Here is a 23,561-nt window from a genome sequence, read left to right on the forward strand (position 1 = left end):
GTCTTTGGTCTTCACTTAATTACCTTTTGTGGTCCACAGACTATTCAATCCACAAAGTGAATTAAACCCACTGAAATTACTATCTTCTATTAGCAATGACTTTTAAGTGTGCAAACACTTGTAGAAGTCTTTGGTGTTAGCAGCTGCCCTCTGCTTACTGCAAAAATGGGAGAACTACACCCCAGGTAGCTACCATCCAGTTATACTGCACTGAGCACATGTCTTACTACCTACAGAATGGAAGGTTTCATCAAGGCCTCTATACATTGGTCTGCAAGAACACAGGAAGAGCAATGAGATGGGAAATCAGATTGTTATTCAATTAGCACCTATGTTTCACTGCTGCAGTCCCTGTTCTACCTGGTACTTACCTTGCAGTTCAGGCATAACTGCCCTTCCTTGCTGATTAAGCTTTCTTATTACTATATAACTTGAATGTATTTATTCATATTGAAGGTTGTAATGGAGCTCTTTTCAAGAACACTATACAAAGATGCTTCGCTTAGGAGTCAGCTTCGCAGAGTACTGCTGTAAACTCTGTGTGTCTACACTCGCTCTCCAGACGAACAGTACCTTTGATATTTTACCTTGAGCTACTTAAAAATACTAGAGTAGTTTTTTCAAGTAAACAGGAAGCTGGAGAATAGAATCCACATGATTATTGGACAAAAATCAGAACACCAACCAACAAGACTAGGTAAGTGTTTATGATAGCCTTCAATTTCCATCATGTTTGGTTCTAGTACTGATCTAGAGCTTCAGAGGTTGCTGAAATAGGCAAGGAAAGTCCAAATAGTGTGGCCATGTACTCTTCCACTTGTAACAAAACAGAACTTCAGGATCAACACCTGCAACAAGGGAAAGTTTTCTAGTCATCTAGCAGACAGATGAACATATGCAACCCTGGCAAGGTGTGCAGCAGAATTGCAAACTGGTCATTCCTCTCACACACTTCAGAAAAAAAATCATCTTCACAGCCAGACACAGTGAGTTAAGGAGAGCTACCATTCTTTACCACAAAGCAGATCCATGCATAGTCGAAGGTTTACGATCAACCTTCTCCAGCCCTTGTACTGCTGAGAATACTAGAGACTTTCCACACCTTTTGCAAGTCATAATTATTTCCATAAAACAATATGATGCTGTGTCCTCTGCCTGTGTATTTTTGCAAATGCAGCCCTGATCCACTGCTTAACTGTCTAGAGTTATGATGGTGGCTCCCCTAAATCAGGTTTTATTTCAAGACTGTCACTCCAGAAGGACAGCCACAGGAGTTTACACCAGACACGAAAGGCTGGTGAATGGCTTTACTGCACTTTTAAAGTGTTAAATTTGTAAATTGACACAAGTTTTCAAAGACTTCTTGTAGTTATCACCAATGCCGCTGCCCAGATTATCACTGGTTTTGCCTTCATCTCTTCTTTTATCCTACTAATTTTTGAATTTGATCTTCTTTGCAATTTACTGCCATTAGCAGTTCTCAATTGCTTTCTTCACTTGTTCCACTTCCCTCTCTAGCATTCTGCATGGAATGGGACCACTAGAAGCTTAGTAAACATATTCTGTTAGTGACCTCTAGTTCCATTCCGTAAAATTCACATTTTCAGATTTGAAGGCTAATTACCACAACACTTCCCAAGTTACAGTTAGCTATCTGTCTGCAGCTTGCTAAGGCAACTCCCCTTGGAGTGAAAACCATCTCGAGTACTGGAAACCTATAAATTAAAAAGAAAAAAAAAGACTAAAAACCAAGGGCAAGTCATATAAGGATATTCTGTATTATTTTAATAATGGAACTAGGTTAGATAGGACAGAGTTCCATCATGTAAAATGTAAAGTTTTCACATTTCATTTACAAGAATGATTTCCTGATAATGCATGTCAAACATGAAAGTAAGCTTTCCAAGACTTGCCTGTGAATTAGGCTATGGGGTTAACAAGGGACACAAGCCCAGGAAAAAAATAGTTTTTTGCATTTTAAATCTTTTTGAAGTTTTAAAATGTGCTCAGCAAGACATTTAAGATGAAGGACAAAGTCTCGCTCCACAGGCAACTATCAAAATTTGAGTACTATGTATCCTTCTGATACCTACTTTTCCTTAGGCTGCTGAGAACTTCATGACATTTAACTTGTTTAGTCTTTTGAACTGCTACAGCTTTTAAATAATTTTGATACACTGGTTTTTATGGGCAGTCACAGTTCAATACAACATAGTTTTTCCACAAATCTTTAGCAAGGTGGCTTGTTTCAAGTAGTAAGAAAGTTCACACACAAAATCATCAGATTTGTCCCGGGTAAGTTCAAGTTTGTTGGAATTTTTTGTTGTTCGGTTGGGTTTAAGTAACAAGGAATATTTTGCCCCTCACCAGAAGAACTTCAAACTTGTTTGCTAACTGAAACAATATCAACTTCTATGAAAGCAGACATTTTCAAAAATTATTATGTATTAGAACCTACAAATTATTCACAAGGCTGAAAGTTTACTGTTTTTCTGGGACAATCCTGTGTACACCAGGAAACTTGACATAAAAATACACAAGAATTATTAAAGTATTTTTTGTTTTACTGTTCATAGATATCCTTGCGATTTGCACCTAGAGTCACTTAAATCACTTCTTTCTTCCCCTTCTTCCCAGCCCATCAAACACTGTGGTAAGTTGCAAGCTTAACGGCCAGCACATGATCAGCTGGCAACTATGTTCTTCTTGCACTTCTTTGAGACAGTAATTTAGATCTCTCTCTACGCAACTGGAAGTTTCCACAAAGTCTGCAAAACTTAGTTTTCATTATGACCCTCTGACTGACAGAATTAGCTAACCAGTTCACCAGGCTGTGACCAGACAGATAGCGGGGCAGAAAAACAGCATGGTCAGAATCGCCTCTTAGAACAGAAGCCTAAAACCCACCTTTTATTTGCAAGTTGACTTTTAAACCTTTAGCATTCATCATATTTCTAGTTTTAGAAATCTAAACTTTGTAGCGCAGGAGGGACTTTTTGAACTTGGAACCATTCTAGTAAAAGAACTTAATTCCACCCCTAGAAATTGGCTGTCACTCTGCATGGATGCGAGGATGTTCTAATCAGGCTTTTCCGGACATGTGAACCCTCAGCACTTGCTGTAAGAGTATAATTCAACATTAGAGGACTGATTTTTATTTTTTTAGTTAAAAACACAACTCGAAAGAGTACTTTCACTTCGGATAACAAATACAAAGTTAGCACTTGCAGTTATACTACTGTGACAGTTCTGAAGACTAACAGAATCACGAAGTACTCCTCACCAAAAACTGAACAAACCACTACCCCACCTGGAGACAGTCTAGTTAGGCTTTTATACAACACATATTACGCATGTGTGCCTGGCACTTTATAGACCGTAGCTTTAGTTTAACATTTGAATTCAACGTTTCCACTTTTGACACTTCACACACTTTATTTCCTCAGAAGAGTAATACTATTCTGTTGGATGCTGACGTGGCTTTAATACTTCTTAAGCTTTATTATGTAACATGTATACAAGATCATTCCCATTCTTAGCTGAAACCATGTGAATGTAACAAGCAGATGAAGCACCTGTAAGAAAGCATGTCCAGTCCTCCTAACTATGATCCACTTGTTAACCATGAAGCTTTAGCACTAAGTTCAAATATAAACTAGTTTTAGTAAACAAAGTATAGGAGCCTACTATATAGCCAAGAATAACTGAAATGAGTGAGTGCTTACCTTGACTCTCCACTACTGTTTCTTACGCTTTCTTCATCACTGTGCCCATTCATTGTAAATAGTAAGAAGTAGAAAAGATAAATAAAAGTCCACTCAGGTTACAAGGTGGATATTAGGAATCCACTTCTTGGTACTCCGTACGTCTTCCAGACTCTGTACGTGTTTGCTTTAGTGTTCTCACCGGGTATTCAAGATTTCTCCAAAAATACCTAAGACAGTAAAGAAAAACATTAACACAATTTCAAAGTATGTTTGCAATTAAAGAGATACCAAAAATAAGCTGTTTTTTTCACTAACAGTGAAAGGGGGCATGTTTGACATCATGTCTGTAATTCAAAACCAGCTTTTTTTGTGCTATCTGTTCATTGCTGATACATTTTATCACCATTTTCTTGTCTGAGAAAAAAAAATTGTTTTTCCTGCAGTGAAAACAAACAAAAAACAGGTCTTTTTAGGAGCTACACTTTAAAAAAATGGAAGAGCTAATTAAAATATAAAAAATGCATAGAAAACCTGTCCAGCTTTTTGTCTGACTCCATCTGGGTCCCAATATACACTTCTTTATGCCATTATGCTCCTTTATGAAACTTTTCGTGGATGATGCTATGAAGATGGTGATTTCTGCCAAACCACTAGCTGCAGAATAGGAATTGTTATGAAAATTACATTTTCTTTAGCTTTTGCAGGGTGAGAAGAACAGTTTACTGCATACTTGTACTATACCTCATGTCTTAACTTTTACCATAGTATTGACTTCAGAACAAAGTAAATCTAAATTTTAAAGAAAAAAATGCCTACTTGTACACGCAGGTAAAAACCCATAAATATTAAGGTTCAGCTAAGGCTTGCTTAGTAAAATGTATTTCATACATAAAACACAGTGGAGGCATTTCCAGGTACATACATAATGCTTACATACACCTGTGGGGAGGAGCAGGAAAATTAAAGACTGTCCCGTTTAACACAAGAGTCCCCACTAATTCACACCAGCAAGATCTCACAGATGGAATGATAATTATTCCATATACATGCGTATCTTAAGTCAGATCGCTGCAGTCAGTATCCGGTGAACCCAGAGAAAGTTTGGGCTCACGGGAAATGGGCCGCAAGTATAAACTCACTGATAATCAGATCAAGAGTTGCGCCCTCGGAATCAACGGTGTGAAGGCGATTAGGGTCTGCCTGCCCCGGGGTGCTCCCCTCGAACACGCCACAGCCCCAACCTCGGCGGTGAAGGGGGAACCCTCGCTGAGGGGCGGGCGCTGCCCTGCGCTCGGGCCGCTCCGGCCTGCGAACAATGGCGATGAGCGAGGGCAGAGCGACTACAAGGAGCTCCGAGCCCCGGCGGGGCCGCGCAGCGCGCTCAGGGATCCCGCGGAGGCGACGGCGGCGACCTGGCCGCTCCCGCGCGGACAGCGCCGCACCCGCAGCGCCCCGGGGAACACCGCGGGCGGCGACAAAACTTTCTCCCCGCCGCCCGCTCCCCGCTGATCCCGATCCCTAGCCGTTCGTCCGCAGGGAGTCCGGGCAGGCCCGTCCGCCTGCCCCACTCTCGGCGCGGCCTGCGCGGCCGCCGCTCCCTGGCAGCGCCTCCAAGGCCGCCGCCGCCGCCCTCCACGATTGCCTCCCCCGGCGCCCCCCACGGCCGGAGTGGAGCCGCGGCCGCTCTCCGGCCGCCCGGGCGGCTCCGCACTGGCTCCCCCCGCAGGAGCCAGCGGGAGCAGCTCGACCCCACTGCCCGTGTCGGTCCCAGCGGATCCCTCCCTCCCTCCCTCCGCGGACAACAGCGAGCGGGCCCAAGGACCCGGCCCGGCGCCGGGCATCCACCCCTCCGCGGCCGGCAGCGCGCCTCGGGCCGCATCTCCTCCGCACCGCCCGCCCCCCCCCGCCCGCTCCCATCCCCGGCAGCTGCACGGCTCCCGGCCATGGCGGCCTCTGCCTACCTGCGGTGCGCGGAGCCCGGCCGGCCCGACCCTCCCCGGGGAGCCCCCGGCCCGAGGTCGCTCTGTACCCCGCGGGGAGCTCGTACGCAGCCCCGTGTCGCGGGCGGCTCCCGTGGCCGCGGCGGGGCCTGGGTGGCCGCCGCTCCTCTCGCCGGCTCCGCGCTGCCTGCGCCGCGGGCTCGCTCGCTTTGCCGCTCGAACAATGGGGCCCTGGCCGCGCTGGGAGGGGCGCAGGGAGAACCGGGGTGGGCGCCTCTCTGCTCCGCCGCCGCCGCCTCCTCCTAAGTGCTGCCGACCGCCGCCATCACGCCGCCACTCCGCGCAGCCTCCCCCTCCCGCGGTCGGATGGAAACCCCGGGCGTGATGTCAGCCCTGCGCCCTGGGACCGACCGGCAGCGGGAGGAGGAGCCTCGGCCGGGGGTGGCGGGCCGCGCCGCGGGCCCTCGCTCAGCGCGGCGGAGGTGGGCCCCGGCCTGGCGCTCGGGGAGCTAGCGGGGCTCGGCGGCAGCGCCCGCCCGCCATCCTGCCGTCCCTCCCTCCCTGCCTCCCAGCCTGGCGCGGGGAAGGGGCTCCCATGGCGGTGTGCGGGCGCAGGGCGCGGCCCAAGGGGCGCCATGGCCCGAGCGCAGCCCGGCGCGGTTCCGCGCTACGCGGCGCGGGAGGTTGTTTGGGGTTTGTCGGTGTGAAATCACAGCCCGGCGACAAACGCGGCCGCGTTTCTCAGTCCAGCGACGCTGTCAAAAGTGGTATCGGGGCTTGCACTGTGCCCTGGATGGGGGCTGGCCTTCCTCCTTGAGTCCAAGGAGATACGCCCGGACCTACGCCCATGCCTTGCAAAGTGGTCAGCGTTAGTTTAACGAGACTCCCCGTAGAAAAAAAAAACCAACACCAAAACCCCAAAAAACACACACACACAAAAAGACGTTTAAGTTGCGTGCCCAAAAGCTCCCAGGGCGGCAAAGGAAAGTAGCAGCTGAATGAGGGCGTGCTGTAAACAACACCTCGTTGGGAAGAGGAAGCAGCTTACCTGCCCTCTGCCAGGCGCAGGCACACCCGGTCATAAGGCTCTGTCGCTGCAAGAGGATTATGGCGACATTACTGCCAGACCTTTGAACACCTGCAAGGGTGCAAGGAGTCATATCACCAGGAAAACACTGCTCATCAACGAAGGGAAGCTTGAAGGAAGCCAGTTACCGTGTGGGTATACAAGAGGAAGGTGGTCACAGCAGCTGTCAAATCAGTTCAAGCTTGAAGAGTTGTGTTGGCCAGGACCCAACATCAGAGCCACAGTCTGTCAGCTGGAGACCTCTTGGGCCTATAGCTTACCTCATGGCTGCCCTTCCAGGGTGAACAATGCTCAGTGGAGTGTGGACAGCTGATGTACCCACTACCCTTCAACTGAGTTGCTGGAGTTTCCTCGAGCCTTCAGCCCACCTGGCCCAGTGTGGAGTTGGCTGTCATGCACTGAGGCACTGCAGAGGCCAGATGAGGCATACACATGAGCCCAGCTCTTAAGCACTACGTAGGAAATTACCACAAAATCTCGGTGGGGGACGGCAGAGAAAAAAATATACCTGTAGAGTTAAAAAAATTGCATTAGAAATTGGTCAGACAAGAAAACTGCTACAAAATTTGCAAGAAGGATATAATTACACTATGTTTCTTACTGAAGCACTTAAGTTTGCCCAAATCAGCTTGAACGAGAATATTTTGTGATAGACAAGCTCTGCAAGAGCAACGGACTGAAGTGTAAATTCAAGAGTCTCAAAATGAAAGTAACTGTTTTAAGGTAATTAATAACAAAATAATTTGCCTAACCCCTGCCCATGGGCAGGCAGGTGTTCAGCCATTCCCAGGAGAGCAGGGCCCCATCACATGTAATGGTGATTTGGGAAGACAAATACCATCACTCCAAGTGTCTCCCCATCCTCCTCCCTCCAGCTTTATGTACTGAGCATGATGCTGTGTAGTCTGGAATATCCCTGTGGTCAGTTGGGATCAGCTGTCCAGGCTGTGTCTTCTTTCAACTCCTTGTGCACCTCCAGTCTGCTCACTGGTGGTGCAGGGTGAGGAGCAGAAAAAGCCTTGACTCTGTGTAAGCCCTGCTCAGCAGTAACTAAAATATGCTTGTGTTATCATCACTGCAGCACAAATCCAAAACATAACCCCATTCTAGCTACAGTGAAGAAGATTAATTTTATCCCAGCCAAAACCAGCACATCTACATGTTTAGTTATGTTTTACTCCTGGATTCTTTGGTTTCCTTCAGCTAGATTCCTTAGAGTTTCTCAGCTGCCTTGGAAATCACTTTTGAAGGTATGGTTTCACAGTGGTTTAAATAACTGGTGTTAGAACTGCTGTGATTCCATCCTTGTCTGCCATATGAGCCAAAAACTAGCCCCACTCAAAACCAATTGCTTTTTGGTCCCTTAACTTTCTGAACTGGGTCACGGCATAGTTGCACATGCAGCAGTTGTTATTTACAGTGGTTAAAAATTGTCACAACAGTATCTGGAGATCTTTCCCCACATCTGTGTGAGAGAAGGGCTTTTCTTTCACATCAGAACTTCTTCATATCGCATCTTTAACCAATTCTTTCTTTCCCAGATGGATGATATTCCTATCTTAGCAGCATTTTATACCTTATTACATAAGTAATACTGACTTCTATTACACACAGCCTTCAGTCTGCATCAAGAGAGAAATGTGACACACAACATTTTAAGGACAGAGGGACAAAGCTTTTTGTTATTACAGAAAGCTACCACCCATGGGAATAAGCTGTCTTCTTCTGAAACTGTATTACAAGTTTCTGTACCTCACCAGGATATGGGCAAGAATATTTATTATGCCCATGGTGTCACTGATTTACCCCATACCTCACTCCATAGTTGTTCATGAATCGGATTTTTGCTTGTAGACAAAACGTAATCAATACACTGTCCAAGATAGGTGCACTGTTTTGCAATTAGCATAATCCATTTCAATGTCTATGTGTTCAGGCTACTTACCTTAACGTATATTTTTAATAGTGGTAGTCGTTCATGTTTATCATAGCATTTATATTTATAAGCAAACACAGTATGTTTAAGAAAAGTCTTTGTGTTAAGAAAAGTTCTGTTCGTAACATTTAGAAGTTCTTCTGGACAAAGAAGCTTTCTCCGTTATAAAGTTGGGAAGCTTTAAATACTGGATCTAGTTAGGCAAGATGAATACAAGAAGTATCCTTAAGTTTTAACTACACAAGGAGTTATATACTGGTTTTTCGCTTTTTCTTCTTTCTGAACAACTCCCTTACCATATTTTGATTTTGTCCTTCTACCCTTCAGTTAGTTCTAAAACATGTCCCAGAGAGCTCAAATACAACAACTCGAGATATAATACACTAACAAATATTTTTCTTCTCTTCAGCAGACATTATATGCAGCAGGCGTAGCCTAGTTTGCTTCTTTTCATTAATTTTTTACCCCTACAGTTATTCTATTTAATTTTACATTCTCTCTTCTACTAAAAAAAAAAAAAAGTTTATGTAAGCCATTATCCTATGACTTATATACTACATCTTTCTTGACTTCTTTGCCTCTGCTAGCTCTTTTTTTTTTTTTACCATGCTCAGAATCCCTTCCTCACTGGGGCCTCACCACCCAGCAGGCTGAACAGTGTTAAAGATTATGGAGATTGAGAAGAAAACAAAGGTAACAAAAAATAACTTATTTTATAGAATTAGCTAAAAGAAAAATAAATGGATTCAGTTCTAGGAGGAAAAAGCTAGTCTAAACTTTTTGTCAGTTTAACCTGTGGGCCATTTTCAGACTAGCCTTGTTAGAAATGAGTTTGGGTTAAATCTGGTACTTGCTTAGGTCTTGTTTACACATACAGCTGATCAGAAGTAGTTATGTCAAAAGAATTTTGTGTAAGATACAAAGTCTTGTTAGAATTAAATTTCATTAATCTGTCAATACTTAATATTTAAAATGCAGGTAGGTTTGTTAAATGCAGTGCATAGAAACTGAAATTATGGAAGAAAAAAATTAACTGGTGATTAGTTTAAATAAATTGGCTAAGTTTGATCAACTAAGTATGTTTTTTTTCATAATTTAATTATAAATTTCTTAAATTATTTGTGCAATTCCTTTAAAAATACGTCAGTACATCATCTTCAATTAAATGATTTTCAAGTTTAAAAAACCCAACTTCAACTGGTATGTGTATGCGTAAAATTTCTTAACTGTATGAATTTAATTAAAGTGAACAACAAACTGGTAACTGGACAAGCATGATTCAAGGCTTTACTTACACCTGATCTATAGTACTATCAGGTAAAGTTTGAACAGATTGCTGCCTTGTCTGAATAGAGTATCTGTACGTGATTAGAACATTTCAACAGAAACATTGGATCACTGCAGCATTGGCTGAATATTTTGCTGAGAAGATCAGAGAAATAGTTTAAACAGTGGCATTTAAATGGTTATAGTGAGACTTTAAAGTTAGCATCTATCAGGACAGCTAAGAAACTTTCACAGTTTTCTTTAAACTACTGTTTTATAAGGCCTGTCTAAATTACCATTGATTTGTTGGAGGCATTAATTCTCCAAAAAGCAGCTTCTGGGCTTTTTGGAGACTTTGCCTGCTTTTTATGCGTAGTATCTATTAATGTTTTCTTCTCGATGTTTAGCTAACAAAAGTGTAAACTGAGTTTGAAGCAAACTTTTTTTCTACTGCTTAGGTGATAACCCTTGGTGTTTTCAATGTAAAGACAAACCTGTGACTATTTTTTTACAGTAAGCTACTTTAGACTATGTTCTGGAGCAGGAGACAGAAATTATTTACTAGAGACTTACTTAATCACAGTAACCACTTAAATGTTTGTGCATAAAAATTTTGATTATAGTATTCAGAGTTAAAAAAGAATCTTACAGTAATGATTCTTCAAGCCACGATTAGTCTTTGTATAAAGAATTGTCAGATGCTAGTTTTAAATGTGTCTGTTTTCTTGTTATTATACTATTTTTATAGCCTTTTTATTTCAAGTCAGAACGGTCATAGTAACTCTTTCAGAGAATTTTAAAAATAAATATGGAACTTTTCTATTGAGAAGAAATGCTTGTTATGCAGTCAATTCTAGATTTTTCTTTTGCTTAGCTGTGGTTTGGATTCTGATAATGAAAGAAGTAGACCATTTTTTTCTTAGTTGCCTTTGTTATCGTCATTATTTGATGATATTGTCAGTCTTTAGTTTCCTGTAGTTTTGGTGTGTCTGGAAGAGAAAGACATTTTCTGATATGAATGGAATGTGGGTAGCCTTGATTTGTTATAGCATATTGGATGACTTTGGTTTGTTATGAATATATTTATTTTTGGCCTATGCTTTCAATTCTCCCCACTTCTGTTTTCAACAGCCTTGGGTTGTTTTGCTCATGGATGTGCAATACAGCTGTTGCTGTAATTAATAAAAGTTGCAGCCCTAGTCCATGTCGATATGAGGGACTTGGTTGTTTAAGGTCTTTGGGTGGTTTGCTTTTGTTACTATTTTGTTGTGGTTGTTTGGTTTGCGGTGTGGTTGTTTGGTTTTGTTGGTTTTTTGGGGGTAGCAGGGGAAACATACAGTGAGTGAACATGATTAGTACATGCAAAAGCCAAAAGGCCAGAACAGATCAGAGACATTTCTTGCTACTTTTATTTTGGAGTCTAGTAAAGCCTTCTTTGTTGCTGATGGTAGAAATTGTCAGCTATTCTAACAATGACCTCTACGAAGCTATTGCTGAGCAATACCACCATCTTCAAGCTATATTTCCACTTGCCACCGTTTTTTCTTTAGGACAGGTTGTACTTTCTTGCAATGTTTATTTAGTGTTTCAGTTACCTAGGAAAGTATATGTGTTCAGCTGCAGTGTCTGACTGGATACATCGTATTTTGATTCTTGCCAATCACTTTGAAAATCTTATTTCAGAAGAACACTTTGGTTTAAAACCATTCGAGCTTTAAATTAAAAACAGAACTGGCTATTTTTTTAGAAAAGAAAACATGATGACATGAGCAGACCCAGTCATAAGCACACTGGGTAGTAGATACGGGTTTTTTGTTTGTTTACAGAATGAGACTAGTTACCTTTGTTGCAGGTTCATACCGTGCTGTACCTGACAATCTACAAGTACTTGAAAGAAGACAAATAAGTGTTCCAGGAACAGCTAGCTAAGATCTTTATTTCTGCACACTTGTGTTCCATATAACACCATCTCAATCTTTGTTTCCTAATCTTTCTCACTCTTCAACTCCTCAGGTTGCTTTTCATGTCTATTAACTGTGCTGCAACAGGGTAAGACAGGATAAAGGCAGGGGGAGGCTGACTTGGCTTTGTTGGATACCAGGGATACCAGGGCATTCATTTAGACCTTAGTTTATAACCACACACTTGTATTTTCAAAATCCCAACACTTTTGATAGATTGGGTTGAACTTGCGAGCTGATTTCAAAAGTTACTGCAGAACAAGATAGTGAATGAAAAAGTAAATAAAGTCAATTCAACCACATGAGTGTTTTTCATTAGGAAGCCCTAGTAGAAGAGTGTCAGTAATGTTTGGCAAAGAAAGTAACCAGTGTTTTAAAGATACTCTCTAATGTCGCCTTACGAAATACTCCTAAAAATCTATGTTTAAAGTTACTTAAAACATCCCTTCAACAATCAAAATATGTCAGCTCCTACATGTAGACTTAAGACATTAGAATTCTGTTTTAGAGAGCTGTTATACCATTTCTAGGGCAGATTGCCTTTTTTTCAGGGTTTGCAACAGTATTATCATACAAGTCTTGTTCAACTGGCACCTTTCTTTCTTCCCTTGTTTGCTTGCTGGTGTATCATGTACTTCTAGTGGTCTCATTCCTCATCCGTCTTCCAAAATTCAGCTGGTTGGCCAGCTGGACTGGTTTGTATGGCATTGGCCAGATCCACATGGCAGGTGGAGTGCAACAGCAAAAGGCATTGTACTGGGCAGCTGTCATGAAATATGCACCTTTGCTTAATGAGCTCCGTCCATAAGGTGTTTTCTGTGCTGCAGGCCCTCTTCTGTCACCGTGTATTACTTCGAACCAATTTTTCATTTGATAAGCGCTGTCACGTGGCCCTATGCATAAAATACCTGTTATTGGTAACATGTCACTGTAGCCTTAGATTTTGTAATTCACTGGAAGTTAAGAAGCATAAAGTGAACTTAGCTGTATGCTACTGTATATAACACTGTATTTACATCTGGAATTGTTGTTTGCACAGCTATTTCAGTCACAAGCTTCCCCTACTCGTATTCCAACCTGACATAGCTTATACTACAAGTGTTTACAATGCAGATGTTTGGAGCTTCCTCTCTGCTACAGGAATGCCAGTCTTAGGTGTCAATTTTAGTAAACTAATATATTTTACTCTAACATAATAATTATACATGGTCAAAACCTTAAACATTGTGCCTCATGTACTGGAGTAATGCAATTCTCTCACTAGAGCAAATGAAATCATGTACTGTGTTACACTTGGTCCAAGTTGTATATGACTGCTTTTTCCTTCTTAGTTATAGTAGTATAATGGTAGGTTATACTAATGATTAATCTTTTAGTACTTCAGTACTTTTAGGTGTAAATAAGTTTATAAAAAGTAACTGAGTGTTTTCAGTGTTTGAGCTAGTATAGTCTAGGTCCGAGAAGAACTGCTAGGAGCGTGCAGAAGTCAGCTCAAAGCTGAGGTTTGTTCCTTCACCCTACTGCTGATGGGAAAAACAGACCAAAGAAATTGAAGGAATCATATGTGAACTGTTTATTCCATTTACTAAATGGAGGATAAACAGGAGTTCTATCTGAAAGAGGAATCATCCTTCTGTACTTAACCATATAACATACAAACCATAGGGAAGTCTACTGAGAAGGCCTGCACTATACCGCTGGGTAAAACAGTGACAACTGGCTGTTTGATGTAGGGAGTGGTGGAAAGCAGTGATTTTGAAGCTGAGAAGAGTTGCGAAAATGCAAAATATATTCATTCCTTTCAAGCGTTTGTACTGTCACTAAGAATGTAATCCTCAAAATACTCCTGCAAGGCACAATAAATGAGAATTAAAATGATACAATAGCAGCAGGAAAAAAGGCTACAAACTGTTAACTGCAGAAATTTTACAGCAAGACACTAAAGACAGAACATGTTTCTGTGTCTTTTTTCAGGACACTAGTTATGTAGTCCATTTACTACTAATGTAGATAAAAGAATGGCAATGGGACCTTCTCAAATTTTTGAGGCCTTGTCTGAGACAGTTCATTCATGTATTAAAATATAGATCCCTGTCTTCAGGTTTTACCAACAAGATGGGATAAAAGTTCTGTCTGAAATTATCGATATTAATTCTTCTACCAAAAGATTAGAAGTTAGTGACTGTAGAGCTGAACTCTCACTATAGTAGAAAGAAACACTTAGAGACAGGAATCTGTTAACTGAAGTAAAAGAGAGCTAAGTCAACCCTAAAACTCAAAGAAATGTAGGAGAGATACTTCTGCTGTCAGACTATCATTTAAGACTCCACTGCCCAGTCTTACAAGGCAAGGAAATAGGAAGAGACGATTTACATCATGTGCTAGAAAATATTAAGCTGTATGTGAGGGCACGAGCAGAAAAGATAAAGTTCTGTGAGTTCATGCTAAGTGTGAACTGTAGAGAATATTTGGCTCATAGAGGCTCATAAGCTTGCTTAGAAGGTAATATGAGTAAGGAGAAATTGTAATGTGAATTTTACAATTTTCTCTTTTGTTTGTTTTTTTCTGCTACAATCTGTGATTTTAAGTGAACAAGTTATTTTTGTCCTTATAACTTGTCTGTCAATGAAACTGGATCCTTTTATCAGACCGTTCTGTTTCTTTGTAGGGACAAATTCCACTGCATATGGTGCGTTGGCCTTGACTGCCTGCTAGATACCCACTGAACTGTTTTCTCCTTCCTTAACATCAACAGGATGGGGAGAAATCATGAGTCAAGATAGAGAGAACACTTACCAAGTACCATCACAGGATGAACAGACTAGCGTTGGGAAAAACTAATTAAAATAGAGTTGAATGGGGAGAAACAAAGACAAAATATTGATACTGCCTTCTGTTCACCCTCCTCCTTTTTCTCAGGCTCAACTTCACTCCTTCAATCCTGACTCCTCTACCTGAGTGGTGCAGGGGTATGGGAAATGAAAGCTGAGATCAATCTGTAACAGCTCCTCTCTGCCACGTTTTCATTCTCACACTCTTCCTGTACTCCCATGTGGCTCCTTCCCTTGGGATACTGTCCTTTGCAAACTGCTCTAACATAGGTTGTCCATGGGCCACAGTTCCTTCAAGATAAACCTGCTCCAGCATGGGCTTCAGGGGAATCACTGCTTCAGTGCCTGGAGCACCTCATACCCTCTTTCACTGAACTTTGTGTCTGCAGAGCTGTTTCACATTTTTCTCACTTCTCTCTCCCAACTGTTGTGCAGCATTTTTTACCATTTCTTAAATAAATTGTCCAAGAGGTGCCACCACTTTGGCTGCAGGGCTCAGTGTGTCCATCGGAGCTGACTGAACCACTTGGGGCAGCCCTCCTCACAGAGGTTGTCCTTGCACTTCACCTCAGCAACCAAAATGTTGCCTTGTAGACCCAACGCAATAAGATACCGGGTCAGTTTCACAGTAACAAGGGCTCCAGTATCTACAAAAACTTTCATATTGTACCCTCACTGAGCTGCTCAGTCTCCTTGAAAACTGTACTCCATAATACTGAGAATAAGAAGTTTTTTCTGATGGCTGACAGTAGCTGGATATACATCCAGGTAACAGTGGCATTTCTGAGCCTTACAGGGAGTGTGTAGTATTTGTGCTGAGACTGAATAGTCTTTTTCAGCACAGCTTGGGAGACACAACTCAGGACTCATCTTTGTACCATGAAGGGCCATGAATTATGCATGCACCAAGTTATGCAAAAGAGATTTAGCAATTTTCCTTTTGATGGCTCTGACAAAGTCATTTGCTGACATGCTTCTCCGTTTCCTGAGGAAGTCCTAGTAAATTGCTAGCTGTGTGGCAAGACTGAGGGATCTGATGACTGGAAACAAGAGCACTGTATTGCATTGCAGGAAATTGTGTTCTTATATCTTTGCATATATATGTGTAAAATACAAAAAGCCTTGTAGGAGCAGAAAGCAGGAGGTATAGAGCTGACAGAGAACACAAGCTGTGCCTTGCCTGCCTTTCTGTCACAGGAGGCCGGGAACAGCTGGCCCCTCCACAGCTAACAGAACTTCTTGTCCTTCTTCAAGACATACAAGATCTGGAGGGAACTGGCGAAACTGTTCAACCTGTTTCAAACCTGAAAAAGACTCAGTGTTTGAAATTTAAGTCAATCACCTTAGAGGGATCCAGTAAGGAGCTGAGAAACCATGTATTGTTTTATACATCTCTATATCTGTAAGGTTGGACACGTGCTTGCATTTAGGCTTGTACTCAAGACAGCAACATAAGTAAACTTATGTATTGGTATAGTGGCAGATCAGATCCCAGGCTTTTCAAACTACGCATGCAGAATTACAGGACATCTTCTCTAACTTTCTGCAGTGTGACTCTTAGGTGCAGAGTGGAAGTGAAAGTGCTGGTATAACTCAGTGAGATTTCATCAAACTTAGTAAATTATTATGAAACAGGAAGATGCAATAATATTGTTTGTTATAGAAAAGCATTACAGTGAATTAATACTTTCATGTTCATGGCAGGAGCACATTTGGCCATTCCATGTTTCTAAATTGAGGACATCCAATGATATGGATACCAAACATTCCTCTGCATAGTGGGTAAAGCAGCAGTGTCATATCATTTCAATGTATGACTATCTTTAAGAGGCCCATAGTCATTTAAAGAAACGGACAACTTAAAATTCAGAAAGTGTCCAGTCAAGTATATATGAACAGTCTTAATCCAATCTTTTAGTTGGAAATTAATATAGAAATACAACTGCAAAAATACATGTACTTTTTTTGGAATATCCATTAAAAGGAAGAAAATCTCAAACCCAAAAACTTTACTATTGATGTAACTGTTGGGTTTTTTTTTCATTGAAGACATGAGGAATAAAATAATATGACCAAATTAGAGAACCGTGCCAGGCGTCTTTATTTAAATAAATCTTTAGTGCTCTATTGGTTAGTCCTCCTGATCAGTGTATGGGATCCTGATGATTCTAACTATTATTGCAAATATAATAAAAGTGTTCACATTAAATGACACACCTCAATTCAGCTGGTCACACAAAATGCTGCTTTAATTTTTTTGTTGTTGTTGATTGAAGATTCTTTCATACACCAGAACTCCATCACATCTTTCTGTAAAGACAGATATAATAAATAATTATATTAAAATAATTAAATACAGATAAATAAAATACATATACTCTGCTCTCCCCTCTCTCCTCTTCAGTGTCAAAATTTAAAGAAAAAAGTGAATAGAGTAGGTACTGAGTTTTAGCTGAAGAAAAGAAAAAGGAAGTTTTAGATCAGGATAAAATGGCAATTTCTATTTTAAAAGTCCAGGAAATGTAAGTCTAATAGTAATTTTAAGTTTGACTTTGCAGTGAATACCATACAGGAAAACATTTTCAGGACATTAAATATCATGGTAGTGTAGAATAGGAATGAATTTATTTTGATTTCATATGGTTTACCAAGCAGTTTGATAAATCATTTAAAATATATGCTGACATTAAGGAAGTGCATGCATAGTCAAAGGGAGAAAGCTATTTACTTATGCTGTGTATTACTACATTTTATTCCTGAGCTCCAAAAACGAGAGAAATGTAAAGACTAGTGAGAAAGACAGAGAGCTCCAAGACATAAAGAGAATATATGTATGTGCCTTGCTTTGGTGCACTCTGTTGCTATGAAAAAATTTCAGAGTTGCATTTATGAGTGAGAAGATAAATATGAAAGTGACTGTGAATTGCTTGAGATCACACAGCTGTGTGAGACAGATCTGGCAATTAGGGAAAGTTTTCCTGGATACAGGAATAGTGATGGATTATGTTTGATGAGATACCTTCAAAATCATGTGATTAAGGGTGTCTTATATGGATTTTTAAAATATTGTCTATTTCAAAACTTTCTTTTTTTTTTTTTTAACTAAGTATATCACAGTCATGAGTTGCTTGGGGCTCACGATTCCAAAACATGAATTCTTCTGTTGAAAAATGAAGATACTGGTTTGTATAAAGCAAACCAAGGAATTGAATGAGCTTGTACTAAATGGTTGTGTATAAAGAAAGAACTATGTCTTAAACTCATTGCTCAACTAGGTAAGAAATATTTGCTATTGCAGTACTGGGGTGTGTGTGTGTGTGTGTGGTTTTTTGTTTGTATTTTTAAATTTTTTCTGAAAATCAGCACTTCAAAAAAAGGCTTAGGGGCCCATGTACAACTTGTAAATGAGAGTGACAGTGTATCTGTCTCTGCCTTTAGTAGAGAAGGCTGGATTATACAGACACATATTACTTCCTTCAATACACACTAATTCTTTCACATCTTTAAAGGATCTAGGATTCTGAAGTAATGGTATCATGAAGAAAGAAGCATTGTGGAATTTTGCTTACAAATGACTTTATCAATTCTGGTTCTCCTATATATTTACATAACATATCTTCACCAAAATGATACAGAATAAGATGTAGTTTCTTCCTTTCATAAGAATGTAATCTTGGGAATCAGCTGCCTGAGGGGCAAAAAATGTTTAAAGAAGGGAGAAGTAAGAGTAATCAGAAAAGTTAGTAAATCCATTGTTTGAGTCCTCAACTGACATTTAAAATATCAGTTTGATTCTTTGGTCTCTGATTCAGAAGTGGAATTTGCACATGTGTTTTCCTTGTGTGGGAACCTAGACATTAAACTTTGAAGCAGTCATCAATCATTCTTCTAGAATCTAAGATATATCACTAGTGTTTTTTTTCCGTTATAAAGTTAAAAACAGTGATAGTGAAAGGCCTTATTTATGGCAAAACATAGCATCCAATACTGGTAGCTCATGGGAAAATCTTAGAGCAAGGGTATTCCCTAAAATCTCTAAAATAAACCAAATTTTAGTCAAAAGTTTAACTTAAAATTCTTCTTTGCTACTGTAACTGAAGTATAAAGCCTTATAAAATTGCTGCTGGACTTAACCATGCTGAATTTGTTAACACTTTTTTCTTTAGTAGAATAAAAAATGGGAAAAAATATTTTCTGTATAATTAATTTATTTCTTTCAAGGAGATGTGAAGAGGCTGCATACTACTTTGTCCTAAAAAGTAAATACATCTTCTGTCCCAACCCCCACATTCCCATCCACTGGTATGGAAACTTTTCAAGATAATCCATGGACTGAATTAAAGAGGTGCTTCTTGCTTTTTGGATAAAGAAGAAGTTATGGATTGAGATAAGGATAGTCTAGTAATGAACAAGAGAGGAAAAAACCAGCAAGTGATGCTAAGGCAAGGACTTGCCATCTCCAACCAGCACATAAATGCCTAGCTTGTGTCCGAGGATTGGCTACTTTGGAAACACTGCACATCCAGTTTTGACTGCTGAGCATGTCATTACATGGCACATGGAGTTTGCAGTTGGTCAGTTTGGGTCATTTGTTCTGGTTGCATCTCCTCCCAGACTCTTGCTCACCCCTGGCTTACTCAGAGAGAGGGAGTCAGAGAGGCCTTGACTGTGCAAGCCCTGTTCAGCAACCAAAACACTGGTGTGTTATCAACACTGCTTTGGTCACAAATGTACAGTACAGCATCATACAGGCAGCTATAAAGAAATTTAAATCTATCCCAGTCAGAGACAGTGCAAGTTGCATTTACTCCCAAATGATGTTTCAGACTCTAATGCATAACTCTGTTACTACAGTGCAACTTATTATTAGACAGTCTTCACTGCTTAGTTGCTACTTCCTCTTTTCTGTACGTAGAGAGCTTTATTAGATCTCAAAAGTGCTTTCAAGCACAGTTCTGTTATGCAAAGTAGGTTACCGTCCCTGTAGGGTTCACTGAGGGAGCTTCCTTAAAAAGCATCCCCAGCTGCATTGTGTTTGCACTGAGACTTGGGCATTGCAGAAGTGAGTGGTGGAGGAGACAAGGCTTCTGCTGTTGTGCCTTGGAGAGGTATTCTGGACAAGGAAGCTGTCATCAACAGAAACGACTAGAAAGTGCTCTTTAGCATCACTAATGCAGTGGAAAGGCTGGAATGAGTGTCATGAGTCATTAAGTTCAGGGAGCTGAAGTTGCACTGGTAGTTAATATGCAGACACTGAATGTGGATTAACAATCTGACACTGTCCAGGTCTGAAAATTGATGGGATTCTAGATACTAAAGCCAATGTTATGTATTTATCTTTTGGTTTTGTTTGTGCTAAGATTAGACTTGAGTGATGTTTTAAAGTACTTTAAACAAGTATTACCTGCCCCTAATTCCAATCATCTGTAGGGAATTTTCATTTTTACATCCAAATTGTTTACATTATTTCATGAAACCAACCTAAAATCTTAGCAAACTTTGCAAGAATGTGACTATAAATTCAAAGCACAATTGCAGTGCAATGTAGATAATCATAGTCTGCTTTCAGCTTTTGAAGAACTCTGTCTAACATTTTAAATTAACTTAGTTATGACTTTGCTGTCTTTCTGCTACACTAGCAAATCTATGAGAGTTACTTTCCCTGATAAAGAGTAATTACTTTCCTACTCTCTTGCACATTTTTCCCTTCCAGGACAATGAGATTGGATGAAAGGTAAAACTTGTTTAGGTAAGTAAATTGAAATTGACTAACAAAAAACCCCAAAAAACCCACTCTAGTAAGGAACACTAAGAGGTATTTTGATGGGAGCATTAACAATTCCCCCAGAAGATAGCTTGATAATTTCTTTCATTAGAACCCAAGAAGGACATGTTACTTTCAAGACTAACTTCTTTTTTTTTTCTTCTTCTTTTTAATTTTCTAATGTCATAGATTCATAGAATCCTAGAATGGTTTGGGTTGGAAGGGGCCTAGTTCCAACAACAACAGCATTTTGCTTCTTATGTCCCTTTCATATAGAAAATAACCTAAAGAGACAGCAGTGCATGGTGGTGTATGCATTAGGGTTGATGTGAGCGGTTGTTAGTCCTAGATAAATTATCATAAACAGCCAATTATAAAACCAAAGAGAAGAGCAATCTAGATAACAAATGAAAACTAAACTGTCTTGTATAAAATTTTTTAGAGGGACATAGAAGATTTATAGCCAAGAAAAAAAAAATATTTTAGTTTCAGTAACCCAAAGGCCTTAATATTCAGAAGTTATTAAGGGGGGAAAAAAAGGAAAAAGAAAAAAAGAAAAACCTGAAAAAAACTTCCAAACTCCTAAGTCCCCAAATCCAGTTCTTTTATTCTCTGTATGAAGTCTTTTGCCAGATAGAAATCCATTTTAGTATTACAACAACACAGGAATGATCAAAGATAACATATGAAAAAAACCTTTTTCACACAATCAAAATGCTGGAGGAGATAAGTTATTCATCCTAAAGGCCCATTTGAGCATTCTCCTTGTTACACTTGAAATTAGCACTATGTTCTCCAGCTGTAATCTTTTGTACATGGTTAAGCCAGGCTTGGCTGTGTAGTTTCCTGTATGATGCCTTAGTGTAGTTTCCTTAGCAAATGCTGCCTTTGGGTTACTGCAAAATGTACATCTCATGCGTCCAGGCTGCACTAACATTGCACCATGGCTGATCCTGTTCTCAAACTCCTCGTCAGCTCTGAGGCCTCATATAAAATCTTTCTGTGAGAAGGACTGCTAAAGTTGAATGATGAAAGACTTACTCTGGCTATTTGTTGTAATGTCCCTCATACTTCCATATAATCCCTATCCCTGCTTTGCCTTGGCAAAATTGAGTCTCAAATATACCTGTCCAATAACAAGTATTAGCAATGCACTCTAAAGTTGTCATGTGTTCTAAATTGTTTTCTGTCACTGAAAACAGAGATGCTGAGACAGCCCTGTTCTGAGCATGAATTAGTACGAGATGATTAAATGTAAAATAACTTCTTTAGTGCTAAGATACAAAAGCATAACATGTTGCTATATCCAAGACTTTATGTTTAGTTGCCAAAATTCCTGTGAACTTGTACCAGCAGGAATAAGCCAGTACCTTTTTAATGTCCTTTTTTTAATCCTGCAATAATATATTACTGTTATTAATAATAAAACTAATATTCCTACAGTTGCACATTTATCTTTACCACAATGACTGCTAACATAGGACTAGACTGAAAACTTGGAAATATCAATACTTAAAATTATGTATTAGGGATTTTGGCTCCCTCTAGTGAAAAAAGGCATCAACGTTACGGTGGCACATTGGCTCGTCCGTTCAGATAGGAAAGGGAAAAATCATTCCAGGATTTTTAACTAATTCATTGCAGCGGCTCCAACTGCTACACAAGGCGATCAGTGTGGGACTTGGCTGACATAAAGTGTCAGTACTGGATGATCTTAAACTAAAAGACACCTACATTTTTCTAAGGAGAATTTTTAGATTTTTTTTTCTGTACAAGTACATAGAAGGAAAAGCTGCTGTAAGATTGACAGCTGTTAGTGTGCGGTTTAGTTGTGGGGGGCTTTTTTGTGTTTATTTGGTTGGGGTTTTTGTTTTTCTTTTTTGTGTGTGTGTATGGGGGTTTTTGTCATTGTTTTTATAATTTTTAACAGCTATTCCTTTTGCATTAAATTACATGTGAATACTCAAAATAATAAAAAGAATCAAAACAGGAGGGGAATTAGCTGGAGTGTGGAAAAGAAGACAGAATTAAAAAAAAAACAAAATCAGTTCCACTTTTGGATAGAAGTGGACTCTGGGTACACCTATTCTAGCTGCCTTAAATCAACTTAATTTTTGTTTTCTTCTTCCCCCCCTTTTTTTTTAAGAGTAGAATAGAAAAGCCAAGTGAGAGTGAAAAACCGAGGAATATAGCAATACAACATGTCTAAAGAGAGAACAATAACATTGTCAATGAGACAAGATAATGACTATTGTTGCCAAATGTTCAGCTGAAGAATGGCTTGTCAGATCTCAAGCTCTGTTGGTGTGGTTTAAAACTATTTATTTCTCCTAGTTGACACAGCGTTGCTTAAAGTGATTATAATAAATGGCAGAGACACAAGAAGGTACCTTTCATGTTGTCTGAGCAGGAGAATTCTATTCTTTTTCGTAATTTGTCAAGATTTTTTAAAATTTCTGTTTTCTTCCTTTTTTATTTTTTTTTTAAAGTCAAGGCATAAAAAGTAAAACCTCATTTTCAGTTTTCTGCAAATATCAAGAGAAAATAGACCGTCGGGGTTTTTGTTCTTTTCATTCCAACCTATTCAGAATTTAATAAAAGAACATTTTAAGCAAACATAATTTTTCACAAATAAGCTTTATTTTCAAACACAATGACTAGCCATCCCCAATATATTTTTCATTGTATTATTCAGGAACATAGAGAGTTTAAAAAAAAAAACCAAACAGAAAAAGGGTGAGAAAAAGGACTAAATTCATTGCCTGTCTGAATGCCCTTTTTAATTTCCTTTAGATGCATCTCAAGTAAATCCAGTTCCTTAATCTACTGTTAATTGTCCAAAGGCATATATCAATTCCAACAGATGACTATTTGAAGGGTAAACAAGCACGGTCATTTTCTTGGCAGGTGCTCAGGTTTTTCTTTAATGGTGAAGTTATGGCAATTTATGTGTATTATGCAGGTAAATTGCTCTTTAATTTGGGCTCCTTTGTAACATACATACATCAGAGTGTAATAAACTCCCTTGAATTTGAACACTTAAGTGTTCACAGGACACAATGGAGAAAG

At 39.9% G+C, this 23,561-nt stretch overlaps 1 protein-coding gene across 2 annotated transcripts in view; it reads right to left on the reverse strand.

The window, feature by feature from the left end:
- The window catches only part of CHD1 (chromodomain helicase DNA binding protein 1), a 60,042-nt gene extending 54,029 nt beyond the window's left edge, over positions 1-6,013 (reverse strand). For both annotated transcript variants that reach the window (XM_051782560.1, XM_051782559.1), the window contains exons 1-2: positions 5,669-6,013; positions 3,726-3,934 (exon numbers count right to left, since the gene is read on the reverse strand). In XM_051782560.1, the coding sequence (XP_051638520.1) occupies positions 3,726-3,778 (53 nt within the window). In that variant the 5' untranslated portion in view covers positions 3,779-3,934; positions 5,669-6,013. The remainder of the gene's footprint in view (positions 1-3,725; positions 3,935-5,668) is intronic.
- Between the last annotated feature and the right edge of the window lie 17,548 nt (positions 6,014-23,561).

Source organism: Manacus candei, unplaced genomic scaffold (assembly GCF_025592945.1).
Source record: "Manacus candei isolate 608988 ecotype Guabito, Panama unplaced genomic scaffold, ASM2559294v1 h1tg000016l, whole genome shotgun sequence".
Classification (NCBI taxonomy): domain Eukaryota; kingdom Metazoa; phylum Chordata; class Aves; order Passeriformes; family Pipridae; genus Manacus; species Manacus candei.